Below are 18648 nucleotides of genomic sequence, written 5' to 3' on the forward strand. Positions count from 1 at the left end.
TACTGTCCTTCAGCGTCCTCTGCAACACACAAATGCACACATGCGCTCATATACACACAGGTTGTTCTTGCCATCCAGCCATGCTATGAGTCTCTATTTCTTATCTGTGATCTTATCTTAGTATCCATCTCCCCATCTTCTGCTGGGGAAGATGCAAGTCAGCACCTTTTGCTGTCTTTCTGCTCAATGGAAGTGGAAGGCTGAAAACAGCATTGGTAAGGCCAAAGCTGGGAAGGTTACTGATGGGTAGAAAGTTTCAGTGGGACCATGTACTGGAGGACAGTCAGAATTTGGCAGGGAGCTTTCAGAAGCCTTTGTCTAGAATTTGTAAATGCCCTTCTAAAACAAAGACCAAAACTTGAAACAATGCTGATACCTGCAGACAACTTATAATGAGATGAAGATGAAGCAGTGTGATTTCTAACTCCTTAGCCTTTCTCTGCAAGCTCAGATAGCAGAGTTTTTCAAGTGTGAGGCAGGAAGAAAACTGTTCTTGTGACCTCCAGAAAGAGACAACGGACCCCACTCAGATGCAGCTTCCTGAGTGATAAAATTTATATTGCTACAAGGACTGCGCAAAGAAAGAAAGAAGAAAGAAGAAGGAAAGAAGAAAGAAAAGGCCCAGTGTCTGCACTCCCATCACTGCCTGAGATTAACAGGAAGGAAACGTTATCCAATTTCTTTCTAGAGAAGCCCATATAACACCACTGACCTGGTGCTGTTTGGCATTGCAAGGACCTGGTACTTCAGGTTTTTTACAAACTGATCTGGCACAGAGCAGCAATGCCACAAGGGCAAGAATTAAATTTACTGTCATTGCCCAAGGACCGGAAGAGATCCAGGTTCAATGCAGCTGATTCCCTCAGATATTTATGATGTATCCAGGAATTCAGCCATCCCCAAAATACTTTTTCTCCTCAAGTACTTAAGTTTCATGTGGCATCAGGAGCTCTGGGATAGGTGGCTGCACCTGAAAGGAACGTGAAGAACATTGTATAGGGAGATGCAATGCCTACAAAGACATAACCTGCAAAGACAGTCCAGCACAACCAACATCTTCAGACTTTTTCTCTGTGGCTGAGGAGGAAAGTCATCTGTCTATGTTAACTTTGAAGGATGAAAGTATCCTTTCTCAGCATTAGCCTTTTTTCAGACTTCTTGCAGAGTATCAGACTGGGATACCATCAGGTTAATTGGGAAGTCTCCATTCATGGTAAAATATGGAGAAAAAACAACTGATGGATTTTTGTTCCCTTGTCTGAAAGGAGAAGCTCAATTACTCCAGTCAGGAACTCCCAACCTCAGCAATATTCCTCTCCTTATTTTGAGGTTTGTAAGTTGTGCCTTTTAAGCATGCTGGGTTACACATATATTAACTAGAAAAGCACAGAAATAAATGAGGTGAAGCAGGCTTTGTAAATAAATGGATTAAGTGCCAATGTGAAAGAAATGGATCGCTGAAAAGTTCATAACATTTTTCCATGCCAGTGGCTTTGATCTGCTCTCTCGGAACTTGGAGCCTCGCTGCTGCTAAGATGTGCCACAGTTGTCTTTTGCATGTTCATGGTCTGGCTCTTCAAATGAAGTTGAAATGACAAATTTCAGGCCAAATTATGCTGGCAACTAGCCAAGGATCAGATGAGCCCTCTCTGGCAACACTTTCATGCGTTTCTTACCTGAATGGGCAGCTTAAGCAAGAGCCTGCAAAGCTAAAATTCAAAAATAAGAGGGAATGGGAGGAGGTCCAAGGCTGATTATTTTCCCCACCTTGTAGCTATCAGAAGGAATGCTCTAGTATAGGCCTGAGTGGTTTAAATATGAGTTTAGTCAATGGTGTTCAGCAGACAGCCCCTGATGTGTAATATGCCGTCACAGGAAACCATGTCCCTGATATGAGGACTGAAGTCATGGTGCCATGAGAGAAACTCCTTGATGAAGTCCCAGCTGTAGCCAGGCAGTAATATCGTTGGCTTGGTGGGAGAGGCTCCTTCCAGGTGCATCCTGGGCAGGGAAGTCCAGAACGAAGCTTCCAGCCATGCCACCACGAGACAACACAGAAGCCAAGTCAGAGCCAGAAACAAGTGGCTGAGCCTCGTGCATTTAGACTAGAAAGCAAAAAGAAAAAGGCAATGCAGGACTGGGAAAGCAGAACTGCTATGCCAACCTCTGCCTGTTGCAGGAGCTTGTATTTACTTGGACTTACAGTTTCAGCCATTTAAAGGGAAGTGAAGAAGTGAAGTGCAGTCACAGGGTAGCAAACCCCGAGGAGATTCCCACTAGAGACAGATTGGAGGAAACAAGAAGGAAGTAAAGCCATGTCCTGTCTGGCATCCTATCTGATATTGGCCATAGAGGAATGAAGAAGAATGACGGCGTTAAAAAGGAGATCACACCCTCCAAAGTTTAGCCAGTCTGTCAAGAAAAGCTGTCCTCCATAGCAGTAGCAGAAGATAGAAAGAAGCAAGAAATGTGATTATTTTTTTTTTTAATCTTAAAGAGCCTTCCTCTTCCTCTTCCTCTCTCCTGCTTTTATCAGCTCCTGTGAAGAAAATTCACACCAGCTGTCTTAGATGACGAGGACTGGTCTGCACACAGAAGGAAGTGACAACGAATAGGACGCCGCAAATCACAAACTGCAGCATAGACAAAAATAAAACCTTATGATTGACCCAGTCAATCCCATTCCTCAAGCAAAAAAAGTTGTCTTCTGAAGGTTTTACAAGGGGAAAACTTCTCTGCACTGCAATAGGAATGCAGCCGATTTAAAAAAATGGAGTTGATGTATTCCATGCAGCATATTTCTTGCCTAGGTATATCCTGTATTGTGTTAAGTGAACTTTCATATATAAAGCAGCTTAAATCAGTTTTAAGTTATATTTGCTTTCCTGTCCCTGTTAAGTATTAAAAGATCATAGTATTCAGGGGAAGAACAGAAGTGTCATTATTTTTGAGGCTCAATAATGCATGTTATACATCACAGAAGCTCATATTTCCCCAACATACAGGAATATGAGTCTATATTTGATTAACATAAAAAGACCCTTACCAGAAAGTGAGTAATCTGTATTAGTCATCCTCATGGCTGGAGTATAAGATACACTTGGCATGTCATGGCCCTTCTCCTTCTGTTTCCGTCGATACCACACAAACAGTGCCAGCAAGACCATAATAATTAGAAGGAGAATAATAATTCCAATGATTGCTCCCACTGAGTGCCTCTCTGATCCAAGAGCAGGGCTAATTTTAGTATAGGGGTTTAATTCTTCCATCATAAGAGCCGCTGTTAAAAGTAATTCATAACACACTGTAAATTGAATCGTGCATTTCATTTTTGAAATACTATTTTTTTTAAAGCAAGTACATCATTGGAGGGGGAGAGAAAGAAAGAGAGAGAGAGAGAGAGAGAGAGAGAGATATTTTACAGATAGAATTTCACTGTACCTTGATCACATCGGATTCCTTTGAAGCCTGGACTGCAGTAGCAAGTACCTGTGACATGGTCACATGTAGCATTATTCATGCATTCACATAGTTGTTTGCAACCATAACCAAACGTTCCTGGTGAGCACTCTAGGAAGCCAAAGAAAAAGACTGGAAAGAATTCTGCTTTTTTCAGGAATGGGTGAAATGCTTGCCATGGATAATTCAGTAGAAATGTCTCCCTGGTTTCAGTATCTCTAGGATAACACGCTAGGGTTAGATTATTATTATTTTAAAGCAGGAGATAAACATATTTCATGTACAATTTGGGGTATTATTAATCTGTAACTTTCTGGAAAAGTCATAGAAGACTTCAAAAGGATGAAACCAATAATACATACAGAGACTTTAGAAGGCTTGATATATATTACAAGGGTACAGAATTTAACAGGGCAAGAGCTCAGAAGCTGTAGACAGCATCTTGAAAGAGCATAGCATTCTCCACCAACACTGCATATTTTTTTTTCATGGGGGTAGTTGTAAAGAAAAGTTTTAATGTACCTTTATATGAACACAATAGACTTTTACCAAACAAATCCCGCATGCTTTCATACTTATCCCTACTAGTGTTAGAAGATGAATATAACATTGTAGGTGGAATTACAGAATTGAACATCTGAATGGTTTGATTAGCTCTGCTTCTGTACTAGGATTCCTAATATAGGAGGAATTTATCCTGTCCTTGTATTTCTATCAAAGACAAAATGATTGAATGTCCAGCTGAGAAATTTATTCATACAATTACCATGATGGGCTATTACAATAAATCTGTAGGCAGCTTGCTATACTTCTTGAGGCACTATTCAATAATAAATTGAAAGAAACAACTTCTGTCACATCCTACTTATTTCTGTGGAGAAGACACATTATTGAATGCATGCACACTTGCTATGATTCTTTAGAATACATATTGTTTGTTTTAAGATGTGATTTCTTGTGTGTTACTGCAAATGTTTTGCACAGCATGATGATACCTTCCAAATGTCAGCCTCTAAGTAACTTTTAGTAGCCAAAATTTAACATTAAGTAATGAACAGTAGCCAGTATCTGTATAATGATTTGCAGTGTGTATTAAATTTGTATCTCTTTCCTTCATCTGCAGGTTCCCAAACACGGAAAAATAGAATTATTACAATTAATGCTCATTCTGCTATTAACCTGTAGCCTATTTGAAATTAATAAGGCCTAAATTTTTGGCCTGCACCACAGAAACGATGTCTGCATTTAGGCATTTCAGCTGCAATGCAGTGTGACTGCCCATTCAGCAGGATTTTGAGAAGGAAGGAGTTTTAATGAAGAGATATGTTTAGATTAAGTAGTAGAAAAACAAATAAATACATTCGTAGTTTGGATAGAAAAGAAAGCCTCAGGCTTTGTACAGAGGTCAAATTATAAATGTAGCTTCTTGTATAAAGTCTGCTATGATTCAGTTCTGCTATGGAACTTTTTAGTTTCATATTTTTTTTATGGCTGCAGTAAGGGTCTGCACAAATTCACAGTAAGTTGGCCGCTTACAGAGTTACAGTGGTGCCATATGTAATCCCCACATGAGCATGCAAATTTGGTCCTGAGATACATGGTTTGCTGAATGCAAGTATGTGCAAAAAGAAAAGATGTTCATGAATTTAATTATACGTACAAATACTTTCATAAAGATCCATGTAGTAAGCTACAGTTAAGAAGCTTTCACTTGCAAATCTAGCAGGAATGTTACTGTATTACCTTACTGCCAAAAAAGGGAATGAAACCCTGTGGAATTAATGCCTTGGTAAGGTGAGACGGATTTCACCCTGCATTTAGAATCCAAGTAAATGTGTGAGAATTTTCTTTTGATTTACTATACTGGACAAACAACTAATTACTCAACTACAGCACATACCATTTCCACCACCCTAATTCTTTGTTCTTAAAAGAAGCCATTCGGCGCGACATGCTAAATATGCCAGCAAGACATCGACAACAATTACAGTAAGATATGCCAGTACCCTTGCAAGGTAATTGAAGTTCATTGTTAAATACTTGTTCACTACTCAAGTTAAACACAGACCTTTCAAAAAATGGCAAGCAACGTTTTTCTCCTTGATCTGTTTTCATTGTAAAGATGAATCTTTATTTGGCCCACATCTATAGCATAACAACTTATGCAAGAAAGCCCCAATACTCCTTGGAAGGCAAAGAGCAGAAAGGGCTTCTTTCTTTTAACACTTCTGTCTTCTTTCATGCCCAGGGAAACCTGATGCTGCTGTTCTCAACAACATTAGCAAGGCATGAGGCAGCTTGTTTTTTTCTATTAATTAGGTGCAAGATAGTCAGGAAGGCTACATTGAGTCAGCACTGAGTGCAGTGACTTGCTTTTATCTCACCTAACTTTAGACTGAGAATGGAAAGGCGTAATTACAGAGGATTCACTACATTTCTTTATGCTTAAACAGACTGTCCAGCTTTTCAGAGATGCCTTCTTCTCCCTAAGGATTATATAAGGTGCCTGGGGTTACTCTCTTGCTGACATCAACACCTCATTTAAGAGCCTTATTTCTGCAAAGAATTCTGAAAGAATTCTGGAGAAACAGAAAAATGGAAGTCATGTTGCTACTTACTTTGCTCACATTGTTTGCCTGTAAATCCAGTCCTGCACGTGCACTGGCCAGTGATATGGTCACAGTCCGCTCCGTTCTGACACTGACAAACATTGGCACAGTTTTTTCCATAAAAAGCAGCTGGGCAACCTTTCAGGAATCAGAATAAGGAAAGACTAAGAAATAAGCTGAAACACAAACTCAGATGCATTATCAGCACAAAATAGGTAGGCTTATAAATCTATGGATTTTCAGCTTCTGTATATTTAATAACATTTACTTGATCATCTAAATGTAGAGATACTACGACAGCCAATTTTCTTGGAGTTTCTCATATCTTACAGAATTGCCTCTTAAGTGTTTCAGAAGAACAAAAACTTGACCCATCTATACAAACTACATTTTCAAGAAGAAGATGGCTCAACAGAAACTCTCTAAAAGGCCAGAGATCAATCCTTTACTTGCAAGTGAAAGAGCCTTCTTAAAAGGCTCACCAGAATTTGATCTCCTCCTTCGTACAGTGCTGACAATTTGGCACTAGTAGGATGAGAAATCTCAAACATTTTCCTAAATCGGAACACATACACTGGGGCTTTAACAAGCAGGGACATAGACCGTGTAAATTCTGACGACGAATCAATAATCTAAATGATCGGTCCCTCCTTTATCGAGTGCCAAAGGCATAAAACCTTGAAAAGCTTCAGGCCTCTTTTCTTCGGGGTGATGTGAAGTTATCACAAGTAAGCAGCCGGTGGTTTAACAGGGAAGACTGCAATACTTGGAAGAGACACGAGGTAGCAGCACATACTTTGACAGATTCCCTGGCACAACAGTGTCTCTGAAAGGCTTACGCTGAGTGCAGTAGAGCCCCGTCCAACCATGAGTACATCTACATTCTCCATCGTAAGGGCTGCACATTGCTCCATTGTGGCAGTTGCATGAATGAAAGCAATCAGGACCCCAAAAACCAGTGGGACAAGCTATGAAAATAAAAAAGATTTGTCAGCTGACAAAAAAAAGCAATGATACTGCGTTACTGCTGCAGAGGAACAACAATAAAGGGAGAACCTCTGAGACACCAGCAAAGGCAGAACTTCGCATTGCAGAGCTTGGCATCGCTGCAGCGACTCCCTGACAATGACCATCCTTCCAAGCCCACGATTGCTTTGCAAACCCAGGTGCCAACCTGCAACCTCACCCATGCTGTCAATCCCTGGCACAAGGGATTTCTTCCCCGTGTGGGTCAGGTGGCAGGATCAGGTCTTTGCTGCATATATGCACTGAGAACGACTGAAACAGCGACCCTCAACACTATATTAGTCTAAGTGCTCTAGCCACTCTCCCTGCCTTACTCGTATTATCTCTGAAGACAATTTAGACAGGGCTTTATGATATGGAGGTAATTTAATTTTCTTTTTGATATTCTGGAATTCTTGCATAATAAAGCACAGCTATTCATGGTTTACTTTTGCTATGCAATCAACTACTAAAATTACCACATTCGTTTGAAGCATAGAGTGCTACTCAAATTACGTAAAAATGTAAAGAAAACTTCTTACAGTATGAATTCCCATCCACAAAATCAGATTGCTTTTGTTGATGGGGCTAATATTAAATTAAAATCTCCAGGTCTATTACATATTTCAACAAGTACAATATTAATACATTTTCAAAAGTTATTTTAAGCCTCCCTCCAAAAATGAATGCAGTAAGTTACAGTTATTAGTGCCAGACTAAAAGATCCAAAATGATGATAACCCTTCAATATAACAACTATATTTTTGCTTTAAAAAGCACTTCCCATTGCTTCCTATTAAAGACATGAATTAATAAGGCATGGTTCCCAGGAAACCTGAAAGTACAGAAACCGTGCCTATTTCCATGTATGCCATTGGCTCCAATTCTGATGATAAACGCAAGTTTCTGGCATATGACAGACATCTCTAAAGCCAGAATGAATAGCAGAAAAAAACCTGCCATGACGTAAATCAAACAAAAGGTCACTGAACTCACACAATGTAAAGCTGAAGAGGATTTGGCCTAAAGTATTTGTGCTATGAGCAACCAGAAATACTTTTACAATGCCTTTGTAAGCCAGAGCTGCAGGGTCCTTAGTGTCTCCAGAACTGGCTCTGGAGTTGGGGCTAAAATTAACTCCTTTGCAGCTACATCTCTTGGTCATTCCAGGTCAACTGGTGTGGAGGGAGGTCTGACCGAAATAGCTCAGTACCGGACTCGGGTACGCGAGGCCAGGTGCCAACAGGAGCCTGGTGTGAGGCCAGGTTCACGTTGGGAGATTTACACTTTCTTTACAAGAAGGTAACTGAGGAAACAGTCAGGTTCCCACTTCCCTCATCCAAAATACAAAGTAGCTATTGCCAGGTCCTCCTGCTTGCTAAACTGGAAATTGTTGCTGCTAAACTGGCCTGCCTCTGTAAGAAAAAACATCTTTTTTTCAAGGTTAACAGAAACTAGCAGTAATTTCCCAATTACATGGCTAAATATAATGAGGAATCTGTGGAGCCTTCTGTCTTTTTTTCTTTTTTTTTTTTTTTCTATTTTTGAGTGACAGCAATATTCTGCCTGTGGAAGACACACAATAAAAGCAAAATTACAGCCGTCTGTTTTTATCCGATTCCTACTTTATCACTTGAAGTTTAATATATTTTACTCTGGAATGCTGTCTAATATGCTAGTTGTATCCTGAATATGAAGTAACATTTCTGAATGATAGGATATTGCTTCCCTCTGTGATCTATCTTCAATTAAGGGATGCTCTCAGGAAATGACACTTTGGGATCAGCAAATGCCAATCTTCTACCTGGGCAATTTTCAAGAAGAAATCCTCCATCCCTCCAAGCCCACATTGACTTTTACAATTAAATTACATTTAATAGAAATATTTCAGCTGCCTAATTTCTCAATTCTGGGGGCTTGGTACATGAAAACATTTACTGGTTAATAATTTCTAATGTAATAGCTGAAAGAAAATGATTTCAAAAAATAAATAAAAGGGAATCCAGCTAGAAATTAAAAGGGAGCATGGAGCTTTCTTTTCTGATGTGATGCTTGTGACCTCCCTTTCCTGTAACAGAAACTAGTAACGGCTTCTGCAAATTCCAAATGCAGAAACTAATTCAAGCCAAAGATAACTTAGATTAATTAAAAGAAATAAGCTATAAAGAGACTAAGGCACTAGCTGCTGTAATACTACAAGGATTTCCCCAGAATCTGTCTTTAACTTTCAGAAAACACTAAACAGGAAAATATGTTATTTTAAAGCAGAGGTGGAAAAATAACACTTTGCTTACTCTGAGAGCAGTCCATCCCTATCCAGCCTGGAAAACACTGACACGATCCATCAATAGGATTGCACGTCCCGTTCTCGGTGCATTGACAGACCTCAGCACAGTTCTTCCCATATTTTCCACTGGGACAGACTGTGAAAATATAAGGCAGTTTACTGAAGGCTTTTCATGATGAATATGAGGAAGTCATAGGACTTAACATTTAGCAATTAGAGATAAAAGTAATTACAATGTTTTTCTTTGCTGAAGCCGAACAGGCAAAATCCTTCTGGAAAGAAGGAAAAGGCAGAAAGTATGCAAGTCCATTTTGTTTGCTTACATCCCAGGCATAAAGACAACAGGAAAAAGTTGTCTCGAGATCCATTTTTCTGCTGGAAAATGAATCTGATATAGTTAGAAGATTACAATTACTGAAGGGCATTATGGAAGGCTGAAAACAGGAGAGACAAAACAGAGAAAAGGGGTTATTGGGAGAGGAAGAGAACAGTAAAGTTGAGGAGAATTCAGAGTGGTAGCAAACACAAATAAGTGGCTGGAAGGGATTGATCTGGGGACTGGGCCAAGGGGGTCCCTTGGTGCAAACCCTGAAATAGGGTTCTGTGCTGGCTCAGAGGATTACAACCTCAACAATAAGAACAACAAAAGTAGGAAAGGAACATTTTAGGCTAAATATCAGCCTAGTGAAGAAGTCTCAAGAAGATGGAGAGCAACAGGGACTCTTACTTTCAGGCCTGTCACTAGAACCTAACAACTCCCTTGTACTGTACAACTGATAATGACAGTAATAATGGACCAAAAGCTGCAAACCTTACCACCTGGTATGATGGCCTGACATACTAGCCATGGGTATTGTACTAGGAGGCCAGTGCCCATGAAATGGCTGATGGCAGATAAGCTTGCAGGAAGAGGCTGAAAGAGCTGTAGTCCTTTCCCCTGCTATCCCACTAGCACCACAAAATGCATCATGCACCATGCGGCGCTGCAATGTTGGGCACGCTAGAGTACCTACCTCATCGCTGTCCTGATTCCTTCTGGATCAAATAATGGTGAGAGGGGAAGGTGCCTCTACTACTAAATACACTAGGCTTTGCTGAAGATCAACTTTCAGTAATGTTGGTGGGAGGCAGGCCGCCAACATCTCACAGATTCAAATGATGCAAGTGGAGAGTAAACCAGGAGCAAGACTGCCACTTCCCTAAGTATTTTTACCATATAACTCGGCAGAAGACTACTCCCACAAGTTAAGCACGTATCCAATTGGTGAAATGTCATGCTTGTCTTTTGGCATCCATTCACCTATTCCTCTCCAGTACCCCTTGCTGGAGTAGAGTGTTCAATTAGGTTGCAAATGTGGTTTCCAAGGATTATATATAAGTTTGACTGAGAGCTGTTAAACAGATGTGCTGGATTCTAGAAAAATCAGCGTCTATTCTTGTTTGTCCACCTAGCCTACTCCTGAAGTTTGAAGAAAAGAAACTCTGAATTCTTTTCAGACTCATAACAGCCTAAGCACAGTGACATAAAACTAACAGACACGTAGACCTTCAACTTCCCACCAAAGTATTGGAAATCTTTAACGTTAAAGTTGATGGAAAGCTCTGCTCAGTAATGAATGAAATGTTTAATTTCTGTGCTCTTATTGGCTGTGTTCCCTGACAAAAACAGATGTATTTTCAAAACAAGATAAAACATACAGTCCATCTTTGCAAAGAATGTAACAAATGGAACTGGACTTGTATGCTGGTAAATAATAGTGATGTCAAAAAAGTGATTAAGGCACTTTCCTGAATTATGCAACTGTTTTACCTCTTCAACCACTCTCACTTTCTCATATGTAGTCTCTGCAGGTGACCTCAATCTATCCTGACTATGAATCAGCCACAGATTGAAATCCTGAGCTGTGATTCATTTGCTTTTATACAATATGCCATTCTTTACTCTTACTATGGCAGAAACCTAAGAATGTGCATACTATTGTTTTCTGCATGCATTTCTATATACTATGGACTTATCTGTAGGAGTGGATAAAGTTGGTTTTGGCTTTCAAATTATGTGCTAAACAGAACAGTTCTTTAACTGAAAAGAGATAAAACTAAACACAATATACAGTCACAATGAAAAGAACAATACACAGACACAAAGAGAGAGAGAAAGAAAGAAAAGCCCTCATATCACAGAAAGAGCAAAAACTAAAACGATCTGTCAGCCTAGGTTCTCATACATGCTACACCATTATTCAGTTCCAATGCTCTATATAGAGCAGTTCAATGCAATATTTTTATTGCATCTTTAAGATGGAGATAGATAACATCACTTAAATGAAGGCTGGATTTTTTATATGTACAAAAAAATTGTTCTCAAAAGAGTTACTTAAAATAGGAGCTGATTTGCACTGCAACATGGAATACTAATGAATCAGGAAGAGATTTGTGATCCAAACACCGATGCTGACAAAGGCAACAGGCCATACTTTATAAAAGAAATGCTTTGGTTCCACACAGTGAGAGCTAGCAGAGGGGTTCCTACCGTGTGAGCACCTCTTGTCTCAGTGAAGTAGTATGATGCTCTCCAGAATGTCAACATGAAAGGATTACAAAAGCCATCCTGCCAAAATGGTTGTTCTCATTAATTTAAGTAATCTAGCTGTGGATTGGCACTGTGACTCTCTTGTAAAGGTGCGAGATCCAAATACAAGCACTTTTTCAAATGTCTCAAACATTTTTAAACAAAGCTGTAAAGTACGGACTAATACCACTTTCTTCAGGAGCAACCTGATTGTACAATGCAGAGAGTGATGTTAATTAGCTACAAAATCTCTGAAGTGGGACTCCAAAAGTCCCTGTGGGATGTCAGGTGTGTTCTAGCAGTGATAACAAGTTATCAATCCATCTTGCTACATGATTGTGAAAGATATTCATAAAACAGCTACTTAGTTGTTCGCTGCTCAGAATCCTCAGCACAACCATGTCAACCTATGCCATTTCGGAGGTTACACAGCTCCTCGCATGCATGTGCTGCTGATGGAAGAATGTTCCCACTGCCAGAAAAGAGATGGCACAAGGAGATGAAAATTCAAAAGTGAAATCTTCATTTCACATTTTTCTAATGGAAAACATTAATTAGCATTTTTCTTTCTACAAAATAAAGTTACATGCTAACTCATTATGACAAACTGCAACACAAATTGATTTTAATTAGGACATGAATATTTTAAAATTAATTTGCTGGATAGATCAACATTTCAAAGTAAAACCAGAAGTGCTGAACATCTGAGCAAAAATAAAATAGTTTTCTTAAGAGGATAATTAGCCCTGCTTACGCTTTGAAATCTGGCTAACTTTTCACATAAAATGGACAAATTCACTGAAATATGTTAATTTTAATAAATTAATTGGTATAATGTTTAGTTGACTATACAGCACAGGAAAAAAAAAACATGGTTATACTTAATCTATGTTTAATGATTTTGCGTAAGTGCTGCCTGGAATTTCTAACTTACTGAAAAGCAGGTCATTAAAAAGCGTCAGTTCAATTTTTACAGGGATGGTGACTTCACAAAGGCAGTAGCCATTACAAATAATCTCTTTCAAATCTTTATGGAGAAAATACCCACAGTACTATGCAATAACTGAGACTCCACAGGATACTGTAATGATTTTGCAGGCATTTTTAGGATAAAACTGAAAATGAAACCTATGGTTAAAAGTGGACTAACTTTCAAAGGTACAGAAAGGTGATGGACATTAGGGGGAGTTGAAGATACTCTTCACCTGTGAAAATTAACTCTTCGTCCCTCATTGCAAATTTTTCTGTCTCCTGCACTTGTGTTTGGGTGCGCATGATTTTAGCTATTCCCAGTCAGGTCCTAGACAGTGTAAATAAGGTTCCATGCATTACATTAACTGGGTGTTTGGGCTTGTGTACCTGAGCTGGCCTTTGCCTTTACTAGTATCTACACCTGCTATTGGAAAAGAGTGCATGAAGGTGCCATCGACATTTAGGATATGACAGGTTTAGCAGAAAGGAAAATTAAACCATTGGATGGCTGATATATTTACAGCAGGTGTCTCATTCCATATTCATTTCAATACAGAGCAGCAGACCTGTTTTATTTATGAAAGCAGGAGCACATCATATTTACAAAAGGGTGACTAAGTACCTATTTGCATTTTCCCTCTGAAGTAAAGACTTTCTTGTGATCTAAACTGCTGAAACAACGAAAAAAGGCAGGAACCTTGTGATCGGTCTTGCCGCAAAGTCACAGACACAGAAACCTAGGAAAGGAGGTGGCATTTGGAGGTCTTGGGCTCAGTACCTTGGTTGCAGAGAGTGCCAAAGAATCCAGGCAAGCAATCGCAGTGTCCTGACACGTGGTGACAAGGCCCGCTGCTGTGCACACACTGAGGGCATGGCTGACTGCAGTGGTGTCCATAAAAGCCAGGGGGACAAACTGAAAACCAAACAAAATAATTGTCACAGGATTTCAGAAGATTTCTCATTGCTGAGGGCTTGAGAATTCTCTCTCTGTCTTAATCCCAAACCAATGGGATTAATGTATAAAACCACAATTTTGTGAACAGCTGAAATCATGAAGTCTGTTGGACTATTCCATGTCTAATAAAGTGCGAGCTCTGAGTAAAACTGCTCCTGTGGTTCAAACATTCACACCATCCTACCTCATGTAAGTCCTTGGCTATTTAATAATACAGCGGAGCTCTCTCAGCAGCCTCTCCCTCTCAAGACACTAATTTGAGTCTCTCCAGCCTGCTCTGACTAAACTCTTTTACAAAACATGGGAGTTCAAGATGTGCAAGACCTCATAGCCCACTGGCATATATGGTTAATAACACATATTCCGAAGCTTTTAAGATAGGTAGGAAGAGAAACACTCACACACATGTACAGACAACAGAAACTCAGAATGCCATTTCCTTTGGAAATTAAGCTAAGAAATCTGAGATGGTGTATTAGGAAACTCTCAATATTTTACTTCTAAACAACTCTGTTGAAAGCTTATTTCTAAACATATTAGGTGCAGTACCTGTGTTCAATTGGGACAGTCAATTTAGACATGCCATTGCAGGAGCAGCATCCATCAGTGATGAACAGAATCTAAAAATGGTAATTACGGTAACAGCATACAAAATCACTTGATTTGCATCAGTAATCACACCGGATAGCTGAGTAAATTTGTCATGAACTGTGTGCTTAATTTGCTTAAAACCTGGATTGAAATTATTATAGAATTTGTACATAAGGTATAGTGCCAAGATTATAGCTCAGTATCTCTTATAAAAGCATATTGTTGCTTCTAAGCACATGTAGAATGAAAAACCATCCACTGTCCAAACATTCACTGCGATAGATAAGCACAAAGAAATGTTAAATTGCAGTAAGTAACTGTAAAAATGACTTTATATGTTTTTATTTTTACTCCTGTGATTCTCTGTTATATAGTTCTGGCTCAGTAGTTACTATATCTTGTCCGTTCTATTTTTTCACTGAATGAGAATTTTTCTCTTGGTCTATATGTTCACAGAGGGTGTCAGGTTCTTACACTACTGCAGATTTCTGGCTGGAGCTTAGCTGACAGGTTTGTTGATGATGCACTAGCTATAAAACAACCTGGATCATTCCTGGAGACATTTCTGCAGGCCTAAGAGCAGTAAACTATCCCGGTGTCTCATGTAATCCTGATTACACAGACAGAACAAACTGGCTGAGTATCATCTACCGTACTGCCTTTACAGGCTAAATTCTGCTTCTAAATGAATTTCCAAGAGAAAAATGGGAATGATGCTGAGAGCAAACTTAGCAAACTAAAGCTATCTTCACCTACAGAGTTGTCCTCTTCACAAAGTAGACTTGAGCCTGAATCCCACAGAAGAGGTGGAAGCAAGCTGAATTCCCGGGCTGTATATTCACAGAGAGGCATTTCAGTGACATGGCAATAGCAGAAGCATCCACAGGACCCCTCTGCTGTCACCCCAGTGGGGAGGAAAATTTCTCCTCATTAGGTCCTTAGCAAATGTCCCCAGGGAGCAGCCTGATTATTGGAGTTGCAAACTGGGGACATGGTTTGCCTCTTGTAGCCTACATGCCATCAGCTGATAAAACTAAGCTGTTTTTTTTCATCTCAGAAAGGTCAGAAACTATTAACTTCTGGAAGTTTCATACTCTTAGGGTTTCAAATTTGTAAAACAATTTCTTCCCCAATTCCCTGAAGCTCTGAGCACCACATTTTAGCCTTGGAGAGAGGTTTTACAGCTATATAGATATGCTGAAGCACCTGGAAATTGGGGTTTATAATGGAAATGCTTATAGGCCATTAACTACAGCAGTGCTAGAGGTCATCGTTATAATGGCTTTAAATAAAAACTGTCAGCTACAAATTATTTTTAGAGATGAGTGTGTTCTAATGTCAAGTGTAACTGGTGAAATCAAAGGGGATATATGAACTGGGCATGCAGAATGTCTTACAGGAAGAACAAGAGCTGCTGCAGAAAAGACAGACAACTCCATTTCTTGTTTACACAGGAAGATGGTTGTGTGTAGTGGATCAGTGAACAAGGGTCCCTAAGGGGCAAATGCAGCTTCTCAGATAAAGCAAATGAGAGGGTTTTTATCTCCTCGGCACATTTTAATATGTAGCAGCAGAGCATCACACAGGAGCTATTTCAGGCCGCTCTGTTTCTTTTTCTGGCACATAAGAAAACATTGTCTTGTTATTTTGATAGCCAACACTCATCCACTTGTCATTATATGACAGGTCGTATCTGACTCTGTTTAATAGGTATCCTATAGTTCACCATGACTTAACTGTAAATCTGTTTTTGCCCAGATCCTGCCAAGTTTGGTATGTAAAGATGTTCCTCCTCCTTTCAGGTCACCTGTGACCTCCAGGTGCTGTGGAAGGCCAGAAGAAGAAAGACAAGGCACAACTCAATGCAGTAGAGTCTGATTTCTTGATCAAGAAGCATTTTTTAGGCTAGCATTTGTCCTTAGGAAGCCGTGAGCTAAAGCAGCTCAGAAACCTGTCGCTCTGCCTGTCTGGTATCATAAATGAGCATTTCTACCTGCTTTGCTTCTGCCACCACATCTATGGAAAATCTTACTTCTCTGGCATAAGGGTCCTCTGTATCCTGGTGCACAGTCACAGGTGCCATCCTCCGGGGAGCAGGATCCCCCGTTCTCACAGTTACAAGAGATGGAGCAGTTTGGTCCCCAGCGGCCCTGGGTGCATACATTGTCACAGTGGATGCCTAAAGATGTAAAGGCACATGTTAGGTTTCACACAGCTTACTCAGCTCATTGATCAAAGAAATGTTTGTCTGGACTGATACCTCACAGTACATCACAGAGCAAACAAGGAAGCCTGGAAAGGAAATAGCTATCCTTTCATCCACTTAATAAAGTGAAAATTTAAGAAAATGCCAGAGAGGTGGGTTCTGTAGGTGTTACTGGGCTCCTGCTCAGTCCTTAGCACCATTAAAGAAACCCTGCATGTCATCTGAGAGATGACGGTCAGGAATTACTTTAAAGTCACAAAATATCTCAAATAACCGGTCTGGGAATATGCAGCTGATTGAAGCCTGATTAATTAACTGTTGTGAACTGGAAGACTGAAAAAAGAAAAATCAGGGTTCTGCAAAAACAAGTCCAGTATTTGGATTCTTGAACATATGTAAATTCAGTTCTATGTTGTGTATTGTTCAATTTTTGGCTTAAAGCACTGTGCTCTGGGTTATTATGCATGTACCCCACATCCACCCAGAGCTCTCCAAGTTCTGTGTTAACGAACCAAGTTCTGATCTAGCAAGCAACCATATGTAGGCACAGGCTGATCATTTGCATGTTAAATGGAGACTGAGACCTGCCAATCCATCTCCCAGTGATTCCCAGGGTTGTTGTTTGATATTTATTATTATGAAAAGCAAAGCTTGGAAACACTGAAAGAAGCACACAGCCAGAAAGCTTAACATGAGGCTTCTGGCATTGTTTCAACTGGTGACTTCTAAAAACAACCTTGTGCCATGGCTTGTCACATATAAATGTAATCTAGGGATTTGAACCTGCACACTATTACTTGTCCTTACTCCACTGGGATAAGACAGTACTAATACCTGCAATTAGCAGAGCTATTTGCATGATCAAGGGCCCCTTGGATTGAAAAAGGGTTTGCAGGATCATGAACTAAGAGAGACATTGAGCACTGCCAGCTGCAGGGAGTGGTATTAGCAGTAGCACACTGTAGGTACTGCTAACAACAGAAAAAATGAATCACAGACTGCCTTGAAAATTTTCCTAACAACATTACCACACCAGGTGCCTTACAACTGCGCCACCAAGATTCGATGGTATACCCATGCCCTAGCTAGACTTTCAACATGAAGATGTTCTTTATCATCCATGCACATGTCCCTACTGCATAATGGGATAAATGCAGACAAGGGCTCTGAGAGCCCCAGCCTCAGCCAGAGGTTGGATTAGTGCATCGCTAAGGAGAAATACAATCCCAAGTAATTTCCTCCACCTCTGATAACTTCATCTGGATGCTACAGGTAATGGACTGTATTTGTGAAGCTGTGATCTGTACAGTCACCAAACTTTGAGGATTATTAAATCAGCTAAAAGTCATTATAAACACACTTACAGTGCAGTTTCAAGTCATAAATCTCTGAAGTTAATACAGTAAGAAATACTGCAGAGCCAAAATTTCCCTTTTCTGAAGATTAATCACACAATTATAGTGTCCCTTCCTAGAAAATCTTAACCAAGTCTGGCAAAAGTACAGTTTGAAATGGGGTTTCTAGTAATACATGATCATAGCTTTATTTATAAAGAGGCACGGTCCATGCTGTAGAGCTTAATAAAAAACATATTAAAACACAGTAAAAACATAATACAAGCTCAACCCCTTAATATCTAAGTAAATAAATCTGAAAAAAGGGAATGCAAAAAGAGGCAAGGAACATTTGTATTAGTAAAGTCAAGAAAAACAATTATTTTAATACAGTCTTCCCTATTCCCTTTGAAATCTAATATAGCCTTGGATTACTTAAACAGTAAATGCTTTGTGTGTGCATTTATGTAATACATCTACAGTACCCTGTAATTAAAAAGTCATACAATAAATCATAAATAAATGCATTTCATATTTATACATACATATATATGATCACTTATAGTTTTGAGAATCTCAGCGTGAGCTCCTAGAAATGAAATTCAGACACAAATGTAGAAAAATGTGTATCTTTTCCTCCTGACTGCAGCATTAAAAATAC

General features: G+C 39.6%; 1 protein-coding gene across 11 annotated transcripts in view; it reads right to left on the reverse strand.

Moving 5' to 3' along the window:
• The window catches only part of MEGF11 (multiple EGF like domains 11), a 294330-nt gene that overhangs the window by 30401 nt on the left and 245281 nt on the right, over window positions 1-18648 (reverse strand). For all 11 annotated transcript variants that reach the window (XM_030015419.2, XM_030015424.1, XM_030015421.1 and 8 more), the window contains 7 exons: window positions 16480-16626; window positions 13680-13814; window positions 9368-9496; window positions 6908-7036; window positions 6078-6206; window positions 3442-3570; window positions 3047-3280 (listed from right to left, as the gene is read on the reverse strand). In XM_030015419.2, coding sequence (XP_029871279.1) covers window positions 3047-3280; window positions 3442-3570; window positions 6078-6206; window positions 6908-7036; window positions 9368-9496; window positions 13680-13814; window positions 16480-16626 — 1032 coding nt within the window. The remainder of the gene's footprint in view (window positions 1-3046; window positions 3281-3441; window positions 3571-6077; window positions 6207-6907; window positions 7037-9367; window positions 9497-13679; window positions 13815-16479; window positions 16627-18648) is intronic.

This window comes from Aquila chrysaetos, chromosome 5 (assembly GCF_900496995.4).
Source record: "Aquila chrysaetos chrysaetos chromosome 5, bAquChr1.4, whole genome shotgun sequence".
Classification (NCBI taxonomy): Eukaryota; Metazoa; Chordata; class Aves; order Accipitriformes; family Accipitridae; genus Aquila; species Aquila chrysaetos.